The sequence below is a fragment of the Pimephales promelas genome, chromosome 9, assembly GCF_988280905.1.
Source record: "Pimephales promelas chromosome 9, fPimPro1.hap1.1, whole genome shotgun sequence".
NCBI classification, from domain to species: domain Eukaryota; kingdom Metazoa; phylum Chordata; class Actinopteri; order Cypriniformes; family Leuciscidae; genus Pimephales; species Pimephales promelas.
The window spans coordinates 30,630,182-30,655,506 of NC_142777.1; the positions used below are offsets into that span (position 1 = coordinate 30,630,182).

Sequence of the window (25,325 nt, forward strand, 5' to 3'; positions counted from 1 at the left end):
ACTGATTCATCTAAAATATGCACTACCACATGGTTATTCAAATTTGAACCATTATTTGTTGAATTGTTAAACAATGAAAGTGTTCCTCTGCCAATAAACTACCAAAACCATATCAAACTTTGACAGAACAGCAGAGAAAGTGTCTCATTAACGGGCCCGACATCTGTGAGCATCGCCATCATCACACAGCAGAACATGTGTTAAATAATGCAGAACAAGGAGGCGGCAGCCGACGAGGACGAGATGAGCCGTTAAAACAGTTCCTTCCAAAACCAAGACTTCCTGCTTCCTGCATTCGTTTGAACTACATCAGTGACTAGCTACCTTCATTATTATTTCACTGTTTCCAGGAGCTTTGCTGGATCAGATGAAATGTGAAAGATGAAGAGAATAATTGGGGAGAATTTAATAAATGTCGTGCAGTGAGAGAAGAAACCGAGGCGAGTCAGCACACAAACCTGGTATAAGAATAAAAAGACATCTTAAAATTGCATAGAAACTGGATAGAAATCGATGTCACAGTCCACTATGTTAAAGGGTTAGTTCACCCAAAAATGAAAATTAAGTCATTAATTACTCACCCCCATGCTGTACCAACCCCGTAAGACCTTCGTTCGTCTTCGGAACACAAATGAAGATATTTTTGATTAAATTTGAGAGCTGTATAACTACCACATTGGCTGCCTAAAGGACTGCCTCTTGACGGCCCAGAAAGTCAATGAAGAAAATGTTTAAATATCCCAAGTGACTACCGTGGCTCAACTATATGTTTATCAAGCGACGCGAATACTTTTTGTGCAAAAAAACAAACAAAAATAACGAGTTTATTCGACTATTTCTTTTCTTCCTTGTAGGCCAGAATGAGACTTCCTTAGATTTCCACGACGCATGCGCGAGATTTGCGATCTGAAGTAGTGTAAGCTGGTGTGAGCAGATCGCAAATCTCGCGCATGCGTCGTGGAAATCTAAGGAAGTCTCGTTCTGGCCTACAAGGAAGAAAAGAAATAGTCGAATAAACTCGTTATTTTTGTTTGTTTTTTCGCACAAAAAGTATTCGCGTCGCTTGATAAACATATAGTTGAGCCACGGTAGTCACTTGGGATATTTAAACATTTTCTTCATTGACTTTCTGGGCCGTCAAGAGGCAGTCCTTTAGGAGCCAATGTGGTAGTTATACAGCTCTGAAATTTAATCAAAAATATCTTCATTTGTGTTCCGAAGACGAACGAAGGTCTTACGGGGTTGGTACAGCATGGGGGTGAGTAATTAATGACTTAATTTTCATTTTTGGGTGAACTAACCCTTTAAGAGAACTTTAGCCTTGTTCTGCGTTGTTTGTTAGTTGTTTGACAGGTAATAAATTGTCATGACAATAAAGCTGTCATGAGGTCACATTTCTGTTCACTAAAGCAGACACGTATTTTTCTGCTGCAGCACAAGGATTGAATTGATGCTGGAAAACTTGTGACCAGATAACGCAAGACAGACTTTATCTGTGCTCTTTCATCAATGATAAGGCATTGAAATTCAAAGTGAGATCTTTCCCAATGGCCCGAAACCACAAATCACCCTGAAACCACACGGATTGAAGGTCCACATAACAGTTTAAACAATGATGTCCTCTAAAAACCAACACTCAACCACATCACAAACACTCCTTGACTGGGATCAGTGCCAAAAATCCAGTCAGAATTGCACATGCTTTGACAGTCAAACTCAAAAATGTCAGTTCCGATCCCTGTTGCATTACATAACAACATTCAGAGAAGAAAAAAAAGAAAAAATCTTTGAACCCAAAGCAACATGTTGTTCTGACCCCGTATCATTTTCTTTCTAGAGTGCATTAAATGTACCCAAGCTCCAAAAGAAGACATTAAAATAATATAAAAGTACCATAAAAGCAATAGCTTTTATAGTTTTGTGTGAGGAAAAGAGCGAATTTTAAGCCGGTATTCACAGATAATGTGATAGTGCTTCTTCAAATAAAGCTATTGTAAGACTTCAATAGCTTTGTGTGAGTCATATGGACTAATTTAATTAGTGTTATGATTTTTGGAGCTTTGCTATAGTATAAATCACCATCCACTTTCATTTTTATAGACAACAAAAGTTCTCACATTCTGCCTAATGAAAAATCATGATAATAAGGTTGGAACAACCAGTATTCTCAGCATTATTGATTTAATATTATAGTATTTATAAGCTTTTATTTGTACATGTTCAGTTTTTATTTAAATTTAACTTGAGTTTTAGACATTTTGTTATGTGCTTTTGTAATTTTTCATTTGTTTTTGTTTATATATATATATATATATATATATATTGTTGTATATATATATATATATATATATATAAACAAAAACTAATATATATATATATATATATATATATATATATATATAGTTTTCATTTATTTTATTTAAAAAAATATTAAATTAATATTTAAAAATAACTATTAAAAAATATTTTTAATATCTAAAAATAAATATTTAAAAAAATATTTGTTTTAGTAATTTTACTTTTACATTTTAATCTACTATTTATATACAAATAAATATTTTATTTATTTTTACATTTTATTTGAATATATATAATTCAAATATGTTTTACTTATTTTTTTTTTTTAATTAATGAAAATTATTTGTTAACAATAACAACACTAGGAGCAAAATGAGTGCGAGTAAAGGACATTACATTTTCGGCTCACTTTTAAGGTGTCAGCAAAACAATCCTACAATTCTACAATCCTACAACATGACCCTAAAGAATAAGATTTGGCACAAAATAAACCACAACAGGAAGGGTGCTGTAAGACACCATCATCACTGTGCTCTTCTGACACATAACTTTATCAACTAATAGCAGATGGGCTAATTGGATAAAAAAGGCTTGAGATACGGAAGGTCACACTGTTCTTTCTCTCCCCCGACAATTAAATGAACAATCACCGATGCTGACACAGGCGGAACAACGTTCCTTGGCTAAGTTGTGATGATGTAGCATATTCCAGTCAGAGGAGGGGGAGCGAGTCTTAGTTAAAAGCCAAGGGCTACGTACAGTGTTGCGTCTGCATGTCTGAGCCAATCCTTTTCCCCCCACCCTGCTCCCTCAACCTCTCAAATAAAAGAAGAAGAAAAAACACCTCTATCCCTCTACTGGCCGGTGTTTAGGCGAGTGACAATAGCGGATCAATTGAAGTCTCTCCCTCTATAGGGCGATTCTATTCCAGCCATTCTAGTTCACTTGGTTGCTAGGGAACTCCAAGACAAAGAGCTTCTTTTCTGAGCATTCAGAGTATTTGGCTGCATATTTTAGGCCTGTGCGGTCCATAGTGCTCCTTCTTTGAAGACAATGTGAGGCACAGAATATAAATTGGATGAGAAATACTTGCGAAAGAAAACCCTGGCCCTGGTATAATGTATCCTAAAAAAGCAAGAATTTACAGGAATGGCTGCATTCAAATATATCACAGTTCATCCATACAGCTATATAGCTTGGGTCAAACAGCCTTGTCCAGTCTATAAGAAAAATGTGCTTATGAGGTATATGGCTATATTATATTTGTGTAAAACCAGCCTGTGGTGGCACTACCAGATATTATAACAATGGGACATTGATCAGGAAAGAGAAAGGAATAACCACCATTTGCATGCATTCACCTCTAATGTATGATGTACGATTTTGCTAATTCAGTTAAAATTGGGTGTTAAACACCCAGCTCTTGGAAAAAAAAAACTGACAAAATCTAAGCAACATATTTGAATGCATAATGACAAATGACAGTTCAACTAAATATATCCCTAAATAAAGGAGTAATGTAAAATAACAACTATTTCTATGAACAGACTAAAATGAAAAGACTAATTGTTTTTTTTAAATCAAACCAACTCACAAAGGACTTTTTTAAAATAGCATAATTTGGTTGAAGATTAATCTAAAGCTAATTGGATCCTCCACACTGGTATGTAACAGAGAACACATGACGCAATATTTGATGTTTGAATGCAAAATTATTTACAACAGTTTTTAAATATCTTTCCACAACATAAAATAAAAATTAAGTAAATAACAATGTATAGATGAATCGATTAATTAAAATTAATTTGAATTATCCTATTGATTTACTTTTTAAGCCGTATAATTTCTAATGCACATTGACAGCTTTTAATTTTTAGAATTAACTCATGAACTACATTAGGAAATGTAATTCATAATCTTGTCCAACACCATTTACAACATAAAACGGTTTCGAAGAACAGAGCAAAAAAAAGGCATTATAACTATTTTTGGCAATAACTATTTTTTGTTGTTGTTGTTGTTGAGAAAGTTGTTTCTCCCATTTCCAATTGTTCACCTAATTGGTCAATGCAGCGCTCACTTTCCTGTTTACATAGTAATTGTGTGATACCACCCTGAAAACCCGCAATGAAGGCGTCTGAAGAAATCATCATGCTATTTCGGGCTGCATCCTCAGGATGTTGGCCCACAATTGAATTAAAAAAGGGAAACTGATGTCAGAGTTTGTCGGGAGCTTTTTTTATAGACCTGTCTGGGTTATGGGACCAGTCAAGGTATAAAAACTAAATATTTATTCTATAGCAATATGCTAATTAATAAATCACTAACATTTCAAGAAGTTTTAAAAGAGTCACAAATTTACTCTCTCAATTGAGTATGACCATTCTCTTTAGTGTAACACTACAGGAGAAATTTTGAAGGACATTCACTATCTATTCCAACTAGGCCTGCAAGACAGATATATGGTTTTAGCATTGATATTGCTCGAACATGACGTGGCCATCCACGTTAGACACATCGGAGAATGTGCAACATCGTTACTGTGATCCGCACAGACCAGGCACCAAAGTTTCCTATGCAGATTCACTGCCCTATATATATATTAAAATATACTTTTTGTCATTTTCACAATGCAATTTGGATCCTGACCTCAGAGGTGCTATATTTTCATTGTGTTCAACTTGCAGCTAAAATTCTCTTTTTGTAGCCCAGCCATATAAAATATACACCTTGAGTTTGTCAATTATTTGTCTTGCTTAGGTGACCGAGTTATTCACCATAATAACATTGAAATTTACATTTTACCGACTGAATGAGTCAAATGGATTAAGTAGTAACTCATCTACTTTATTTGATTATTTGTGACAAGCACAGGTTGATTTCCACAGGGGTCCAATGTACTGAGACCACACTGGTGACACAAAGCTGAAGGGGCCCACGTGAAGAGGGGTCCGTCCTGAAGAATGGCTGCCCTCATTCGCTCTTACTACAATCAGATGCTGCTCTCATTAGCTAAATGCTAAACGGACACTGGTGATGCAGATTATAAAAGCTAACCATTAGACATCACTGGTAATTATGCTAATGAACAATATGTTCTTGACACAAAACTGCAGTGTGACAATTGCACTCGCACACCCACGTATCAAGCAAAAGACAAATCACAAGATAATCAGTAATATGATAGCACAAGATGATAAAACAAATTGAGCTACTGCTTAACAATCATTGAGACTTTACGACTTAACCACATGCCATAAACAATCATATCAGGGATTTATCAGCATACTTCCTTTGCAGTATCATAAAAGTGTTTCTGAAATACTTGTGGTGGACCTTGTCACTGTACGGATAATTATAAGCTGCTATTGTAAAGAAAATCTGGGTTACGTACACAGCAGAGGTCTGTGATGAGGCCAACGGGAGGGCTTTCCTGTTCACCTATTTCTAACCTAGTTCAAAGCCTTCTACTGATCAAATACAAACAGACCAGTGAAGACAGGCTTAAGCTAATTGGTTTTATTAGACATTGGGGATTAGGACGAAAATAGTCACACAACTGTGCTTAGTGTGACAGGGCAAAGCTTACCAAACAAGATTTGAGACCACATATTTTTCATCACTAGAAAAGTCTACAGAATTATGTCTTTTGGACAATGCCCACACTTAAAACCCAAACACTCTACTGTATAAATGTATCCTGGCCTGGGAAAATTAGAAACCCACAGATAGAAAACTTTTTGCCAAATTTTGTGGTTGAGCATTGTAAACAATACAATACAAACCTCAATTCTTTGTAATGATATTTTGTTAACATAATGGAAAAGGATGAAGATGTCAGGCAATTGCTCCCATTAGTGAAGGTCAAAGGTGGTGAAATGTGAATACTGTACTGTTCCGTGAGATTGACGTCACTAGTTCCCATCTTAAACACTGTTTGAAACTCATCTGTAACAGATTCTCAACTGTGTATCACACGAAATACGTTCTGAGGAAACTATTTTGCAAATCGTAATTACGTTACATGCCAACATATAAGCAGTGCTATTACGTTTGTCCTTAACGTAATACTATTGCAGTGCTATTACGTTTTTCCTGAACATAATACATCCAAGCAGGTTTCTTTACTATTTATGCATAATCGTGGCATTAAAATTTTGACTCTTTTGCATTCAACTGTCATATCAATTAAGTTTTCATTCGCATTTATTAATATAATAGACCAACGTTACTCATAAATATATAAAAAGCATTTTCTCCAATAAAACACAACATACTGATACATTCACAAAAGACATACATTTTATTAGCTTGATGTAAACCAAATCCTAGAATCCATACGTTGTTTGCAAGAAACAGATCCAAATCCAGCATTTTATCCAGTGATCTTCATCTTCATTTCTCAGCAGCGACCGCAAACGTCAAATCCGCGCTGGTGATTAATTCAAATTCAAATAATGCGCCTTCAAGAAGCGTTACGACATGTTTTACGGCAGTGATATCAAACGCTTATTGGCCCTCGCCTGCTTCGTCACAGATTGCGACATGCCGTGTTTCAGTCGGTGTAGTACATTTACATTTGAAATGGAGAAGAGCGCGCGCCTTCAGACAGAGAGCGAACCGAAATCAGATTAACATTTTGGATTAACGTTAATAACTTTAATTCTGATCTGTACCTCATACACAACTACTATAATACTGCCAGAGGACTGCGACTGCAACGCATCATCATGTGAACGACTTTTGGAAATGTTAATAATAAATAAATAAATTATTGTGAAATGTATCTGTCTGTTATGTTTTTTTTTTTTTTCTTAATTGTGTTACCTATGTAGTTTTAAGGAATGGTTATGGTTAGGTTTAGGGATAGGAGTGGGATTAGTGGCTCAAAATATATTTTAATGCTAAAACTCATTTAACTACACATCTCTGTCCATTACGTTTTATGCTTTTTATATTCTGTATAAAATAAATATGTTTTTTTGGAGTAGGATTAAGGGGTCTTGTTACATTTATCTTTAAAAGTGAAAGTATACAGATATCGTTATGATATGAAACATATGTAAATAGTTAACGTTTTGTAGCTGTAAAAACGTAATAAGGTTACGTTTAAATGTTGCAAATACGTCCATATTATACGTTTTAGCATCTATCCAAACGTACAAAAACGTACGTTACATATCTTAGAAAATAACGTATTAAATCTACGTATTAACAATGAGACATATTACGTTAAGGACCAACGTAATAGCACTGCTTATATGTTGGCATGTAACGTAATTGCGATTTGCAAAATAGTTTCCTCAGAACGTATTTCGTGTGATACAGGGTTGCAGATTCTACCATCAATGTCCATGAGGCAGACAAAAGTACACATTACCTCAGCTCATAGAAATGGAGAGCAGGACTGAGAGGAAGCCTCTCTAAACCTGGTAAACTGAGGTGAGGCGTCATTTCACTAATCGAAGAGATGCATCTGGAAAAAGCAGCCTGTCTAATCTGGATACTAGCAGAATGGCATGGGGTATCAAGGTAGGGTCAGCCCTGAGTAGGTTCAGTCCAGGTTAAAGCTCTCCCAGGGGACAACAAAGCTCTTTTCCATCCATGTGTAAGAGTAGGAGAGTAGAACAAAAGTCAAACTGTCAGAAATTCCAGAATTAGACTAGTCTGGATTACTAAGCATCACTGGTGTGTTATTGTTAGTTCTTGGAACTTGTAAAAACACTGAAAATGTGACTAGCTACATTTCAGTAAAGCGAGAAAATAGAGAACCCAACACATGCAATACAGATTAGTTTAGAAAAACAGAGGGGGAATAAAAGCTCATTATAAGATTTATAATGTTCTAGGCTAGTAAGGAACAAAATGGTTTAAAAAAACTGAATTAAATGTTATATAAACAAATTATTATAGTCTCTATGTGCATGCTGTGCATTTTCAGGCTTAACATTGGCAACATGCGAACTGCTAGCTCTAGTTGTGTCGAGTCTGTCGACTGCTATGGATTTTTCAGTTGCTGGATGGACAACGGCCGATATAAAGCTGATAACGGCGTAGCATGATATCACACTATTTGAACTTAAATATAGTTAATAACACTTTTTCAGCAATAAAATATATATTTATTTTAATATTTCCTTTACATACGAACCGTCACACAGGTTTGTATGCAGGCTATGCACACAATATGCTAACAGTTACAGCTGGATTTCTCTAAGTTTATATAGCATTAAATGTTTATCAGAGATAAAGCTTATTTAAAATGTGTATTTATTCAGTGCCAAGCTTGCTGATCATAGGCCTATATGAAAAAAAGTATATAATTTGCATTTCAAAAATTAGAACATTTAAACAAAAAACTTAAAATAAAGGTGGAATGTCTGGACCAAGCAGCAACATTCTAATCGGAAAAATTAAGCCTACCCAGGAGTGCGAAAAACTGCAATACATTGAATATCCGCTAGGGGCAGCTCACAAAAGGGAGCAAATGTTAAAATGTCTGTTTTCACAGCATAAATTATGCTTTTACAGGTTGGTCCCATGGACATTTATTGTATGTTCTGAGTGCCTGACAACTGTGAGGGAGGTGAATTTTTTTCTAATTTGTTAGTTTAGATTGTATTTTTAAGATATAAAATGTATGACAAATAAGGGCGTGGTTAACTTTAATTGACAGCTTGATTGACAGCTGATAACGAGCAGCGGCGAGTGGAATTCATGAAATTTGTCGTCTCGGCCATGATAACACATCATACCACCTCTGTATCCTTTCTGAACATTTGTATTGAAATATCGTACATTAAATGGGTTGCTCTACTATAAACTGCACTAACTGACACTGTAGGAGTACTTCGCTCCATTTTTTTTTCTGGTAAGTGACATTTCACGTAGTTAGCACTACTGAGCATCAATGTTTGTGGGCAGTGCAACAGTTAGCATTAAATCGTCTCAGATTAAATATCCGTCAATAAATAGCCTTTTGTGGGGCTAATACAATGCTAAATCATAAATCAGATGTAACATACCATCTGTCCAGCAATCGATTTAAATAGTACATTGTGTTTAATTTGTCGTTTAATGAGATCTAATAATACTAAGTTAGTATTATTAGATCTCATTAAACGACAAAAATATTACTAACCGACACTGTAAGAGTACTGTAGGAATATGTCGTTGTCTGTGAGAATTTTCACGTGAAGAAATACATAGATCCGACAATTAGCAGAACTTTTGCCAAGCACATCAGAGGTTCTGCGTTCTAATCCGCACTTGTATAGTTTTTTGTTTTTTCTCTCTCATTCAAACCGATTATGTTTATCAGTGGTTGTATATCAAGCAGGGACACGTTTGTGTGCATTTTTCTTTGTGATTTCACTGGAAACTGCCGTTTGAAACACTGTAAATGCGTCTGCCAAATGAATAAATGTAACATAAGAATAGACTGATATGTCCCACATTGGAGTGTTAATATATTTTGATGGGTTGTACTCTTCAGCAGCTTTGCAGTGAATATAGTTGCCATAGACTGTACAAAGTAGCCTAGTTTACCAGTCGATCTTGTAACGGTACAGACAGCTGAGGCTGCTTGGCTGAAGAGGCGCGTCCACCGACCGGCTCAGTCTCTCACAAAGCCCGCCCTTTTACCCATATATGGATTGGCCCGAAGGTGGGCGGGGTTAGGATTTTCCAAGATTTTCAAAAGCTGGAGCCGCACATACCCCCCATAAATGGCCTCAGAACCGTTATTCAGAAAATCTATGGGTGACGTCACAGACGCTTTGTCCATTTTTTTGTACAGTCTCTGCACAGTGCTGGGTTCTCAGCGCTGTCAAAATAAAAAACATATCAGTCGATGCAGAAAATTAAACAATATCAGCTTATAATATTGGCCATGGCAATATATCAATAGACCATTTGTATGATGCATGGAGACAACAAGTTTTGCAATAGACAGTTTTTGTTTATTGATTAACATTTGCCTTTGCACTACTTATTTGCTTTTTCAAAACAATAAGGCTAAGAAGCGTCAGTCTCGGGCTGAGAGAGATGCTTTTTAGACCAGGGCATCACTTGGCCTAAATCCTCCTCATTATTATAAAACCTGTGCTGAACCCTCATAAACACAACCCTCGTAATGCAAAGGGGTCTATGGAGCCATAAAGAGCAGTAGGGAATATGACCTCATGACTAGAGCTTTCTATCTGGAGACATGCTATTGTTCATGACCGAGGGGGAATACAATACCAGGCTCATGTGTCTGAGCTGCTCCTTCACAGAGCCAAGTGTACTTGCCACAAACACAGACGTATTGTAAGGGGAAAACATTTAAAGACCATTCAAGTATAATAATAAAATGTGTACTGGCTTTCACAAATGTCTGCTGCTTACTTTATTAAGATAAAGAGATCATAAGAAATAGAGATCATAAGGGTAAATATCACAAATCTGTCAAGAACAACTCTAAGTTATATTTCAGAGAACCGTTACACCCATACAGTATATACACTAGGGGTGTAATGGTAACTTCTCGGTCAAACAAAAAAAACAGGTTCTCCACCCACAGTTGAGCATGCACTTGCAACACGCATCTATAATATGGTTTGTTTAAAAAAAAAAACAGACAGACAGAGTTAGGCATGTTTTGTTATATCTTTCATCTTTGTTCAATACAATTGTCGTATGCTCGAACATGACCAGTCATTTATGCTGTCATCATCCATGTGTTTATAGCATGAGCACAGGTAAGACCTGAATAGCACACGTTGCCAACTGTGTTTAAACTAAACTCATTAAAGTAGGGCTGTCGCGGTTATGGAATTTCCCTTGCGGTAATGTTGAGTGGCTCAATAGCGCGATATGCGGTATTACCACCATTTATTTAACTTATATTTGTTTGTTGCTACATAAATAAAGTTTACGACGTGGACAAAAACGAGGACATTTTCAGTAGGCTAACCAATGTAACCGAAACTAAACGGCGTCTACAGTAGGCTATATGCGCACTGAAAGACTTTCACTCAGCGCGCATATTGTTATGACAACGGACTTTGAGCGAGTCATTGAACCGTTCATTCAACGAACACGTTTAAAAAAGCTGATTCATTAAAAGAGATGTAAAGAAACAAGATGTTAATTATTTTTAACTTTGAGGTTCAACTTTTCAAGGCTCAGCTGAGCAGCAATGCGTCGCATGGGCAACGCTGAAGCTGATGCTTCACTTATTAGAGACCAATATAGCATTGATGCGTGACCCACTGATTTTATTTCCCCGCGGCTTCCTTGTGCTGTGGGATACTGACCAGCGCTGCTGCTGACGCGCATTTATGGGAAAATAGCCGTGAAGAGAACGTTAAAATGATGATGCGACAAATATTTCGCTTCCCTTTGACACGACAAGGTTTTCATGACTTCAAAGACAGACGCAGGTAATTGCACGCGCTCTGCCGATCTCTCCGATTCACCGTCTGTGTGAAGCCTGTAGGCTACACATCACCATGATAAACAGTCTTGTTATCATTATAAACTTGTTTAACATTCAATACACACGCATTAAGTTCAAAACAAGAAGGGTATAGCCTTATAAAAAAAAACGTGAATATCGCGGTTGCTGCGGTTACGTGCAATCCTCTGCGGTTGACTTGTCAGAAGCGCGGTACTACAATATTGCGGTTATCGCGACAGCCCTACATTTAAGCATTGTCAAGTTAAACATTCAAGAGTAAGAAGATGCGAAAGACAACTCGTGCAGGCTGTGAGAAATTTGTGCACTCATCCGAAGCGTGCACACGGAAAGCTTATTGAGTTATCTTTTAAGTCTTGCGCTTCTGTCAACATGCCCATCTTGGCGAGTATTCAACCAAACATAGTAGGTTCTTAAGAAAGTGAACGTAAACCGTCGAGAAAGACCACGTGTTCTGTATCATTGTACTGGATCAATGCACTGTCTTACAGTGACAGCCCAATATTCCTGCTGCCTGTCAGTACTGCATGTTTTAATATTAATTCAATAACAAAAGACAAGAAAAATCACTCACTGCTCTTGAATTAATAATGATAGATCTTTATTTAATTTAAACAGTGAAGATCAAGGTATAAGGTAGCCTTCCCTATTCCTGTATTCCAAAACCTTCAGAGTTACTTACTTTTGTTGTAGCTTGTACTGAATTATGATTTATTACATCCAATAAAAATAACATCTCACAGATTCTGCACACCCACGTTTTCCTTCCCCCATGTCCCTGTCCCCGTCTCAGCCGAACACGCCTGAATGCGAAACTTCATGAAGATCGAAGCCTCTAAACACATTTTATTTACTGTGTTCGCCACATGATGATAACTTTACAAAACAAAAAGTAATCTACACACATACAATTACAAAATCAGTTTGTCTTCTGTGAAGTGACTGAGCTGCTGCTATGATCTATGCTGTCAAACTTGACGTTCTTAATGTGAATAAAATGCCCCTGAAAAAATTATATAAAATTGAATTAAACATGTGTCTGTAGTAACCCTTTACAAAATAGATATTTTAATATTTTGTATTAAGACAACTAAATAGGCTGATAAAAATAAGCTGATGTTTTCTTGATTAAGAACTAAAATACTCGTTTTTGATACTAAAAGCAGGTACAGGTACAACTTTTACACAATGGAAAATCAAACAAAGGTGAGCCGAGCCAAGTCGAGCTGGTACTGTGTAGTGGAAAAGCACCATTAGATACCCAAATATCCGGAAAAACACTGTTTATTGTATTTTGTATCTTTTCTGTATTGTATTTATGTGTGCTGTTGCTTTTAGTTTGCTTATTTGTTCTAATTTTCTTTATTGTTACACTGTAAAAAAATATATGCCTCTCCAACATAAAAATTTCTAGTGACCCGTTGCACCTAAAATTTTTAGTTGGCCCAATTTAAGTTGCGGAAACCAACTTTTTTGTGTTGTGCTGACTACCCCTGCATGTAGACCTAACTTGAAATAGATTGTTGTCAATTAAATATTTTCTGTTGACTGAAAAGCTTGTTGGGCCAATGAGCAGACTCAAATTGAAATAAAATGTTGTATTAATTAAATATTTCATGTTGGCCAAAAAGTCTATTTTTCTTTAATGTTGGTCAAAAAAGTCTCTTTTTCATTATTTCAAATAAATTACACACTAGGCTCCAATAGAGTACATTTTATGTATTTATTAAAATACAAAGACTTGCCTGTTAGGCTCAAGTAAAATATTACACAAGTATTCAAATAGTACCGAAACAAGATCTGAGAGTTCAAGAAAGCATGGCATATAACTCTTAGTCAATAGCTGTACAACAAATATCTGCTTTACTCAGTAAAACATGACAGTGGCTTTGCCTGTAAACATATGACATTTTTAATCTGTTAGTCTAAGACTAAGGGCAATTACTGTACATTACATGGAAAAAATAAAATACAAAGTGCCCACTACTTTCAGGTTACATAGGTCACCATGTACATTAAAACAGTTCTATTGGCAAAATAAATCTCTCCTTTAAAAAAATTAAACATTCTAATATTTCTCAGGGATGAATGCTTTGTAGGGATGGGCAATGATTAATCGCATCCAAAATAAAAGTTTGTGTTTACATAATATATGTGTATGTAGTATGTATAATTAACTTGTATATATAAATACCCACACATGTATGTATATATTTAAGAAAAATTTTTTATTAATATATCCAATATTTCTATATATTATTAATTATGTATAAACACATATAAAATATATACATGCTATTTCTTAAATATATACATGCATGTGTGTGTATTTATATATACAAATTAATTATACACACTACATACACATATATTATGTAAACACAAACTTTTATTTTGGATGCGAATAATCACGATTAACCATTGCCCATCCCTACTGCTTTACAAATCAAATATCAATTTATCTGATCAACAAGTTCCAGAGCAGCTAGATTTAAGATAATCTTCTGGACTGCCTCAAATGTGTACCTTAAGTCCTTACTCCATTTTACAGCATAAAGCAGACCAAAGAGCATCATGAGGGCATTTGTGAAGTCTCCCAGATTGTCCATGACAACTTCCTCCTCCAGTACTACAGCCACATTGACCACTGTGGAATATGGTCCTGAGTTGGTAGAACTGTCAGTCACTTCCAGGATCCCCATTTTTATGGCCTTTGTGTGTGGCCCCAGTGCCTCGGTATTCTGTGAAACACAATAAATGACACTAAGTGTCAGACTGAAAGCATAATGTCTTATGCAATCATTACTGCATCTCAAACAGTAATACCTTAATTAATTAATTAATTAATTACCTTAATAGTCTTTGAAATTGAAGCTGGCTCTCTCAAGTACAGAGGAAGACCACGAAGAACAGCGGACCCATAAGTAGTTATATCTGTGGTCTGCCAAAAACACAGGTCATCAATAAGACATTATTAACCCATTTAATCCCAAATTTGCAAAAAACACAAAAATATCCAATTAATGTGTCATTAGTGTGCGTGTGGGGTGTGTGTGGTGCGTGTGGGGTGTGCTTGCGTGCAGGGTTGTGTGGTGTGTGCGCGTGTGGGGTGTGCACGGGTGTGTGATGTGCGCGTGTGGTGTGTGTGATGTGGGTGTGTGATGTGTGCGTGTGGGGTGTGCGTGCGTGCAGGGTTGTGTGGTGTGTGATGTGTGCGTGTGGGGTGTGCTTGCGTGCAGGGTTGTGAGGTGTGTGTGTGTGCGCGTGTGGGGTGCGTGTGTGTGCGTGTGGGTGTGTGATGTGTGCGTGTGGGGTGTGCGTGCGTGCAGGGTTGTGGGGTGTGCGTTGTGTGGTGAGCATGATTTGAGTGTGGGGTGTGTGGTGTGCGCGTGATGTGAGTGTGTGGAGTGTGTGGTGTGCGTGCGGGGTGTGTTGCGGTATGCGTGATTTGAGTGTGTTGGGTGCGTGATGTGTCTGGGGTGTGTGTCCGAGTGGGCCATCTATTTTAGGATGTGCTCTCCATAAATGTTTTTTTAAGGCCCCTGTTGTTGTAAAAATACAAACACAGTCTGGATGAATGCAAGGAAAAGAACCTTTACCTGCTTGCCAATGATGAAGCATTGCAGATGTGAAAATGTACAAAAGCAGCACTGCATTTAGCTTTAAGTCTGAAAAAAAATATATATATATTAGTCTTTGAAATTGAAGCTGGCTCTCTCAAGTACAGGGGAAGACCACGAAGAACAGCAAACCTATAAATAGTTAGATCTGTGGTCTGCCAAAAACACAGGTCATCAATAAGACATTATTAACCCATTTAATCCCATTTTTCCAAAAAACACAAAAATATCCAAATCGTGTGTCATTAGTGTGCATGTGGGGTGCTGGTGTGTGTGCGTGTGTTGTAAAAATACAAACACAATCTGGATGAATGCAGGAAAAATAACATTTACCTACTTCCCAATGATGAAGTCTGTAGCCTGTGTCTTGCTGCAGATGAAAATGTACAATAGCGGCACTGCATTTAGCTTTAAGTCTGAAAAAATACAAAGAAATACAAATGCATAAATAACTCATAGTTCTATACACAGAACAACCATACTTCAGTATTTATTAGGGTTTTCTTAAAAGTATTTGTGCAAAGTACTAGCTGCTAACACGATGGCACACGTGCTTTGAATGGAAACTAACTTAGAACTAGCCTAAATGATCAGTCACTCTGTGATAGCAAAAGCACTAAGTTAGTTGTCAAGACTAGCTGTCTGTTGCAGTCAATTATCACACATATATCAAGAATGCAACTGGAATTTAAAAATATTGACCATTTAAAATATTAAACAGGAACATACGGTTGCCACCTATGTCTGATAAAAAACCGGGACATATCACAACCCGCCCACCGGGAATTACATGCGTTTCTAACATGTCGAGTGCGAGGTCTCCCCCTCTCTGCCGTGCACGCGGCCGCGCGCTACACAGTTTGAACATTCACGTTGCCTTTCGGAAACGAACGAGTGCTTAAATTTCCCGAGGCTGGTTATTAAAAAGAAGGACAAATGACAATCCTGGTAAAACCGGCACAGGTGGCAAACTATGCGATGCTTAACCGTTAAAACCGCATGCCAGTTGGAAAGGAATGCTAAAGCTTTATGTTAAAATGATTTAATCACTGTAGTTAACGTTACTCAAAGCTATTCCAAACTTTGTTGAGAGACAATAGATATATTCTTAACCTACATTTGCTAATTACCTCGCAACACAAAGAAAGGAACAAACTTTGATGCACTTACCATTTTCAATGTCGTGACTCGTGGCGGGGGAAATTCAAAACCCTGGTAGAACTCCTTTGCGCATGCTCAGACGATTGACGCTGTTCCCTCTTGCTCGGCCAACATAATATTTTTTGTGCAATGTTAAAAATTCTGTGAACACCATTATTTATTTTCTCCTGATGAACATTTTTTAGTACAGTCATGGAAATCATGTAATCATTGACCAAACATATTTTTCTTATTTGACACAACCATTATGTTGATCCAACATGTATATCCTCATTTGTACAACTATTTGCATCAATAATTTTTTACAGTGTATTTATTTGGCAGTAGACCTTTTTCTTTGAACACAGCACACCGAACAGTACCGAAAGAGTGACAAAAAACAGTGTAATTTGAACCATTACCCCCCTAAAATACACAATGGCCTACATACTGAATGAAGGAAGCCTTTGTAAACAATCCTTAACCCACAGCAGATAATCAGATAATTAATCAGCTAATGCATTGGTCTCACAGACACTAACATGGTAAGGTGCAGGCGGGATTATTACAGTTAACGCTAACTTTAAATACTGACCTCAGACCAGTTTCTCCACTAATACTCATCTCCAGGATTTCATTTAGAGAAGCTAGTCCCAGATTAGTTGCGATCAGGCCACTTCTAGTCATTGCAGAGCAGCTATTTCAATAAACGGTGGCATTGTACCATCAGAGAACTGGAAGAAGTTCGATATTTTTCATCTTTCCGTCAGAAAGAATTCTCTGGCTCCTCTGCTTTGTGTCAGAGAGATGAATTCATTTCAGATGCGCATACATTTCTGCAGCTTTGACATTTCTGTAATGCAACTGAAGGTTTGTCTGGGCTGGAAACAAGCAATGGAAAAACACAATGCGCGACCACCACCACCGCACTGAGCATTATGTACTCCCATACCTCAGAGAAGGAAATCCATATAAAGCAACAAGGCACAAAAGTAACCTCAAAAACATTATAACCAGCTTACAATTAACTAAAAACATTAATGACCGTGTACAAGCACTTCAAATTAAAAGTTGTGAGCAATAATCATTACTCGCCCTAACAAACATCTAAGTAGCACGATCTGTATAATAATGCTTTGTGAAAAGCTATATCATGCTTCAGACATCTCTGTGCTTTTTGTCAGTAGCTTCTGAGCGGGAGGTTTCACTTATTGAGGAAGATCACAGAGAAAGATGGTAACAAATGGATCAGCGCAGAGAAACAGAGCTTCAGATCAAAGCGAGGATGAGTCTCCTCTGACAAGAAGCCCAATGCGAGGATCAAAAGAAGCACCGGAAGCGGCATGGGCCGCCAAATACTGATGCCCAAATAGCATAAATCAGTCCCTTCACCCCAAGACACCCCTTCATATTCAGTGATGACCCCATTTCACTCGTTTTAATGAGCTTGCATTAAGGGTTGGAGAAACTTTTTTCACAAATAAAAAAATAAATAAATAATCTGGAACAGAATCTTTATGATACGATGTTAACGGTTTTTAAACATCTTTCCTGCACTGTTATTCCTATCACTACTGAATTAATGCCACAGATTTAGTTTTAAGTTGTGAGCTTGCAGTATGACATGGATGTGGTGAGAGAGGAAAAACATTGTCCATGCGGATTGCACACAACAACAAACATACAGAATCACACACTAACGGATCTTGGTTATTTTAATGAATGACTCACAATTCATTCATTGAATACATAAGTTATCAGTTTGAATCTGTCCAGAAACTCAATGCTGTCAAGTCTGAACTGTTCTTTAGCTAGAAATGAACCAAAGCTCTTAATTGAATGGTATATTATATAACATTGGCTTGTTTTTGTTCCTCAAGTCTTTTTGGATAGAAGTGTCTGCTAAATGTGTAAATGTTGAGAAACTAAACTCATTAATTGAAACATTTCTTTGATTCCCATCCCTACTTGGAAAACAAAATAATGAGCACAAAAGTATCATTCCACAAGCGCTAATTGTCATGTTATGGGCTATATCTATTTTTCTCAGCAAAATCCTTGAAGCATAAGCAGAAGTTACTCTTACCTTTGAATGGTAGAATTTTAGAAAGCTATCACTAGATTTATCCATATAAAGCAGAACACTTGTGCACAGCAGGTAAAATACACATTAATGTGACCAACTGTAGCTTGTGATGAGGAACTTTTAAGTTTGTGAGTAAATTAAGCATGTGATGATCACTGGTGCATTCAAATATTGCATTCATTTCATTGGATGAGCTTATTAGATTCTCCTACCAAAAGTAAAACGGACGAGCAATGAAATGCTGTTGGTCCGGCAATAACTGGATTGGAATGCCTCAAAAAAAAAAAAATTAATTTGCCTTCCAAATCCTAGTGAAATCCCATTTCGGTCATTAGGCATTCCTTAACTTTTTCTTTTAAATAAACAAATAAAACCTGTGGCTGGCCAACTTTAACTTTCACAGAGCACCATTTGATACACAAAGCAGCACCATACTGAAAATACCCAATTAGACCAATCCATTTCGATAATCATTTTGACAACCAGTGTTTGGTTTCCATTACATGAAGGCTATGCATTAACAAAGAATAATCTCTCACAAGTAAAAGACAGAGGAATAGAAAGACGTGCCACATGTTCTGGTATTAACGCGACAGTTGTCATCATTTGTTTATGTTCTCCAGCCAGTCAGCCTATTCTTCCTGTGTAAACTGAGATGGGAGCTGTCACTGAAACCGCTCTTTGTTCATGCACGCTTGTGTATGTAGAGTATGTGTGTCCAGACATTTCAGTACAGGCAATGACTGCCATTCATAACGTGACTTGACTTGGCAGAAAGACTAAGAACAAGACGAATATGTACAGAATATGTATATCCAGAGGCCATCTGAATAGCTTACTGCTAGTGCTTAAGCATTAAAAAACATCCAGAAGTCCAGAAAACCATCTACAGATTTGGAATGGGTTGAATCATGTTTCTAACTCATTTTTATTAAAAAAAAAAAAAAAAAAAAAACAGCCTAACATTTTGATTGATCATTTTATGATTTAAGGGTGTGGTAAAACATGGCCAAGTCACATTTGATTCCAAAATAAAAAGAAAGCTCTAACGTAATACAAAAAAAAAAAAAAAAAAAAAATTTGTATTATATGTTAGATTTTTATTTTGGAATCAAATGTGACTTGGCCATGTTTTACCACACCCTTAAAAATGTCTTGGTTTTTTTTGTAGTTAAACATGATTCAACCCATTCCACATCTGTAGACTGTTGTCTGGCTATTTTTACTTCCTAAACATGTTTTTGTTGTTAATGCTCATTGTTAAGATTCACATTTAAATTTCATAAGATTCACATTTCTGCAGTACAGTATGTAAAAATGACTAAAGGCCGTTTCACACCAAGGACAATATAAAGATAATGATGAAAAAAAAAATCTTTCTCATTAAAAAAGAACAGCAGAGTTCACACAAAAGCTATAACGATAATGGCACAGAGAAACGATATCGCTCATTGGAATCACTTTCAGAACGATTTTATCCAGCTGATGAACGATAAAAGCATTTACAGCCAATCAGAATACATCCTGCTGTAACAAGCTTGAACATTTAAAGTACCAGACAAGCACGTGCTTAGAATAAACAGAACGATATCGTCTACTGGTGTGGACACTAATGGAGTCATCTTTATTATTATCAGTGTGTGAACAAGCCTTAACATTTTTTACTTAAATCAGCATAAAGCAGTACAAACTGTATGCATAAACAGTATGACAGTTTTTTTTAAACAGGCTTCATTTCTTTCAATTCAAATATTTATTTATTTTATAGGTCAAATTCAACATAGACAATTTCTTGACAGATTTTGTGAGATTCATCCATATGACACAGCTCTTAAAAATTCAGATGACATCTGCAGCTCACTGACTGGCATATGTGTGTATACAAAGCTTCATCAGTGAAGCATAAAAAGGAAGGAATTTAAGACAAACAAGAAAAAGGCTTTCTTAAGATGTGTCAATCTCTGATACCCCTCTGATGCACTTCCTCTCACTGTGAAAGAAAGGAAGGAAGCTGCATGGAAGGAAACCATCAGTCCAGGATGACCAGGATTATATCTTTGTGGGCATCAAAACAAACAAAAAAAAAACAGCCAAATATTGTCTTCTGACGCCAAAGAGATATATTTAGCTTGTTCAATTACCTAATACTCAAGATCAATCTCCAAGGAACAATAAGAGATGTGCCCTCTAGCACCGACTCACAGAGGTCAAAGCACAAAGTACCATCAGCCTTTTTATGGTCTCTTTGACCGCTGCATACCCGTTTGCTGTCGCAAATAGTGTCCCAAAGCCTGTACAGGCCACACCCTCCACAATTTTCCCCATCTAACCCACTCCAACCGGGGATCATTGGCCTCATTAAGATCTACACCACACATCAGCATGTTGATGCAAAGCGCTGAGGTTGTTGCTGTAAAGCCATGATGAGCTTCAAGCTCCATTAGAATAGCCTGCGTCATTCCCTAAAAAGAAGTCTTTACACATTAATGGTGTCTTAAAGCCCATTTCATGGGACAGCCTTTTTAGCCCACATGATCTGACCAAGATTACGTCAAGCATAGACCTTGATTGTATATCCTATGCACTTGCAACGAGTGACCACCTCAGTTGTGAACTTTGTGAGATGTCTGATTATAGGGGTCAGTATTCCCCAACCCACACCGGTGCTTACTCTGAGAACGATCACTCAATGAGAGCAGACATGGAATATCACGTAATCTCTAGTAATTGCATCAGTACAGAATTGCGTTTTCTAATGAAAACCATACTGGCTCAAGTGCCTCTATTGTCTGTAATGCTTAAATCCAGGTACAAACAACTCAGTTCATGAACATTTTTTTTTGCCAGTGAACAAAATCAGTTCTTTCACAATTAGTTAGTTACGCCTTGGGCCTCAATCGGATGTAATAGCCTTAATCTTTTTCTAATTCTACACGACAGGAACTTGTTGACACATTATTTAATTAGTATTGACTTGTGGTGTTAGTTTGTGAACGAATCTTTGTAAAGTGAACGAATCATTCTTGTTAATTTCCATGCAGGGACTCGTTTTTCGTTATGAAGCGTCTGACTACTTTCTTGCTTTTAAAAACTGTGACAAGAGCCTATAACATTCCAGTCTGGGCTATGAAGGAGCGTTTATTTAGATGGTCTCAGAATGGAATTAAAGGGTTAGTTAACCCAGAAAAGAAAATTATACCATATTACTCACCCTCAAGCCATCCTAGGGGTATACGGCTTTCTTCTTTCTCATTTTTTTGTTCTATTAAAAAATATCCTGGCTCTTCAAAGCTTCATAATGGGAGTGAATGGTCCCTTGTTTTTTGGGACCACAACAGGGCATCCATCCATCATAAAAGTAATCCATACGCCTCCAGAAGGTTAATGAGGCCTTCTGAAGCAAAGCAATGTGTTTTTGTAAGAAACATGTATATTTATAATTTTATGGCTTCCAGTAACAAATGTACACGAGTTAAGTTGCGGGTGATATTTTTTTTTAAATCTCCGAATGTGTTTGAATGAAAGAAGAAAGTTATAGGATGGATTAAGGGTGAGTAAATGGAAATTGGTTTAGTTTATTTTAGGGTATTATTGTTGTCTTTTCAAAGGCTAACCTAAAGCTGCAAATAAATGAATGACTTGCTACCAACTCAAAAAATAAACACTGTGGCCACATATGGTCATAGCAATACGAAGAAATGGTTATATACAAATAAATTAATGGTTATTATCTTTGTAGGCGGACAACTGAATGAATGCAAATCAACTCCAGCAACATTGATTTTTTCAGAGCATCCAAATCATCAGATGTGCATGCTTCTTTCCGAAACGATATGTCTCATTCACTGCAGCCCAAGAATCGTTTACTTAACACCCAATCGTTCAGGAATAACACATGGCCACTGTAACAATGACCTTAAATGCACTATGCACTTCAAAGATTGTAAATAATAATAATAATTAAAGAAATATATTTTTTTAAAAATCAGTATTACAATTATTGTAACCTAAGATGAAACAGAGGGCAAAATCTAATTAAACAGATGTGCGGTTGTAGAAGAATAATACGGTTTATTTTATGTCTGAAAAAGCACCCTGTCACTTTAAGTGTCCAACTCGACGGTATCGGATCTTTTTCGTTGTTTCTCCAAATCACTAAAGACGATACAAGCACTTCTAAGGGAAAATTACACAAAATGCAAATGCATTTTACAAACATCAACAGCCCTGCTGAAAACGAATAATAATGCTTTTTTCCGGTGGCAAAGTAAAAGGGTGGAGACTAACAGCAAAATATCACCACAACGCCTTTCAAAGCATATCAGGTCAATATTTTCCCATGAAACATAACGAAATGAAATTCAGTCTCACGTCACACAAAACCACAGCGTAGCCTAACGTTAACGTTACTGTTTCCGACGTAAAGCTGAGCTGACAAGGGTTGTTTGGAGGTGAAAGACGTAAAGTTTACAAACATTTACTTTATGTTTATGCAATGGACTGCAGTGAACAGTGAAGACAAAATCCACGTGCCTGCACTAGAAAAAGATTTGGACAGTACAGGCCTATATGTTAAGCTATTACATCAATGACTTTCTTCTAGAGCTGCTGTAACAGCCATAACAATATTTTATCACTGTAAAGCTGCTTTAAACCTGTCTGTATTGGAAAAAGCGCTATAAATGAAGGTGTCTTGACATGTCAATTCATGTAACGTTAGCTACATTTCATTTCATTGCACTTTCTAATAGCAACACTGCGTTGTCATCATCAATGTAAAAGAAACAGCAGTTCGTGCACGTGATACTAGTAACTGCAGAAATGCAGCATATTGTAACATTTAACACCCACTAGTGCACATAATAAATGATTTAAAAGACTGACCTGTTGCGTCCTGTCTGAAGGATTCACCATCACCGCCTGCCGAAAACTGTTATCCACGTAAGACGCCATGGTTTTCAAAACAATCGCGCGCAACAATTAAGTCAAATATTCCAACGCGAAGTGGTTTTTAAACAGTACAATAATGTTTTTATATAGCAGCAGCTGCAGATGAGAGCCTGTCCCCAGGCCACAGCCTAAGCCAGGATCTTTCTTACTGTCCCTCGTCCCAATCCAACAAGACCAGACAGTCTGTTTTTCCTATTCCAGCCGCTGGAGCTTCGGCTGTGAGTTGACAGGAGATTTTCGTGTTAATGAAAGCTTTTCGCAGGTTAGCGGTAACGATACGTCTATGGTTTACGCAGACGAGTGCATTTTCACCATTCCGTTTGTCCCCTGTTCGCTATTCCATCTTCTTCAGTTTTCCATCTTAAAACAACGTGCAATCCATGCGTTTGGTGATTGTCCATTTTAAGCCACTTGCAAAGCAGCGGAGAGTCAAAGGCAGCATTTAGAAATAGTGTTTTAGTGTCTAAACGCAACGGAGGGTCTGCCGTCTGGGCTCGCTGTTGTAAGCCACCACCATGGTGACCGAACGCCTCAAGAGGGTTCATGGGCGAGTCCATTCAGCACAATAATGCGCCCAAAGGACAATTCCAATGCGCACAACACAGTGCTCTGTCGCCACCCACTGACTGACGGCAGAATTGCACGCTTTTAATTGTACGCCACACATTTTCAGACAAGTATGGGGAAAGCCAACAATAATCCAAAACGTAATTTCGCTTGAGTTAATTCATTACTATTGTGAAAAGTTCGATTTTATAACGTGAATCTGTTTCTAATATAAAAATATACGACTGTGTTTTCCCTCTGGGAATAATATGCCCACTTTCATGTTTACATGTGATTATGACTGAGTAATCTTCATAGAACTGATCATTTTAGATGCACCACATATCATCAAAAAAAAGTTTTTGAATTTAATATTTTTTCATGTCTTTACATTATTTAGAGCATAAGAAAGAAATGGAAGACACATTTTGGGAAAAAAGAAAAAAAAAAGAAAAGAAAAGATGAAGACACCAAGACTATTAGCAAAACCAAAAGGGATTTTTTTATTTACCAATAAATGTTTAGGTTTCACGATTTTTTTTTACCAAACTTTTTATATATGTTATTTTCTTAATTATGTTATGAAATATCTAAAACAATTCATTTATAAGCCATTTTAATGAACAATGCCATTTATGCAATGTATGGCCATAAATGGGTAGCCCCGTTTAATTTGCATATTTATGTGTTCTTGGGACAACATGTAATAAAAAAGAAAACATTTTCCTAATAATAACTAATATTTCATTGGAATATTGCTAAATGTCTTTCCCCATTCAATTGTTGTCTCCCAAAATGCCTAAAACATGGTATCCTCTACAGTGGATATTATGAAATCAATGCCCTGTTTTGTAACAGATAAAGCCATATTTTGATTAAAACCCCCATATTTACCTGAGATGTTAATGTATAACAAATTTGATCCCAAAATTAATGTCAGTAATTTTTAAAGACCAAGCAGAAGTTGCTGTCATTGCCCCAAATGTGCTCTTTACGGGACACTCAGACCTAAAAACATGTAGGCCTATGTGACAAAAAGTCACTAAAATATAATGTCCACTACAGTGAACAAATGTCTATGGATGGGTCCCATAGGCCTATAACTGTGCTATGGCAGGTTTGACACAGATGGGCACCTTGGAATTCAACACCTCTGATCATGTGACTATTCCAGCCATGTAATATGATATCAAGACATTCTGCACTGTTGACAACTCATATAAAT

The 25,325-nt window shown here is 36.8% G+C and overlaps 2 protein-coding genes across 10 annotated transcripts in view; both read right to left on the reverse strand.

Annotated features, from left to right (window-relative positions):
* Positions 1–24,098, reverse strand: part of rapgef2b (Rap guanine nucleotide exchange factor 2b) — a 114,514-nt gene extending 90,416 nt beyond the window's left edge. For 6 of the 7 annotated variants that reach the window (XM_039648695.2, XM_039648693.2, XM_039648696.2 and 3 more), the window contains exon 1: positions 23,489–24,097. In XM_039648695.2, the coding sequence (XP_039504629.2) occupies positions 23,489–23,557 (69 nt within the window). In that variant the 5' untranslated portion in view covers positions 23,558–24,097. Of the gene's footprint in view, positions 1–23,488 lie in introns of all 7 variants that reach the window. The other variant, XM_039648694.2, reaches the window with a different exon arrangement.
* LOC148977577 (uncharacterized) lies at positions 14,006–15,803 on the reverse strand. Of its 3 annotated transcripts, none has more exons than XM_089135210.1 (4): positions 15,716–15,803; positions 15,358–15,426; positions 14,610–14,699; positions 14,006–14,499 (listed from the first exon to the last, which is right to left on the reverse strand). In XM_089135210.1, the coding sequence occupies exons 2-4, from the start codon at positions 15,412–15,414 to the stop codon at positions 14,212–14,214; spliced, it is 435 nt and encodes a 144-aa protein (XP_088991336.1). In that variant the 5' UTR covers positions 15,415–15,426; positions 15,716–15,803; the 3' UTR covers positions 14,006–14,211. The 3 variants fall into 3 exon arrangements, with proteins under 3 accessions (XP_088991336.1, XP_088991335.1, XP_088991337.1); XM_089135209.1 differs by having other exon boundaries at positions 15,358–15,533; XM_089135211.1 differs by having other exon boundaries at positions 15,712–15,803.
* Positions 24,099–25,325: the final 1,227 nt, after the last annotated feature.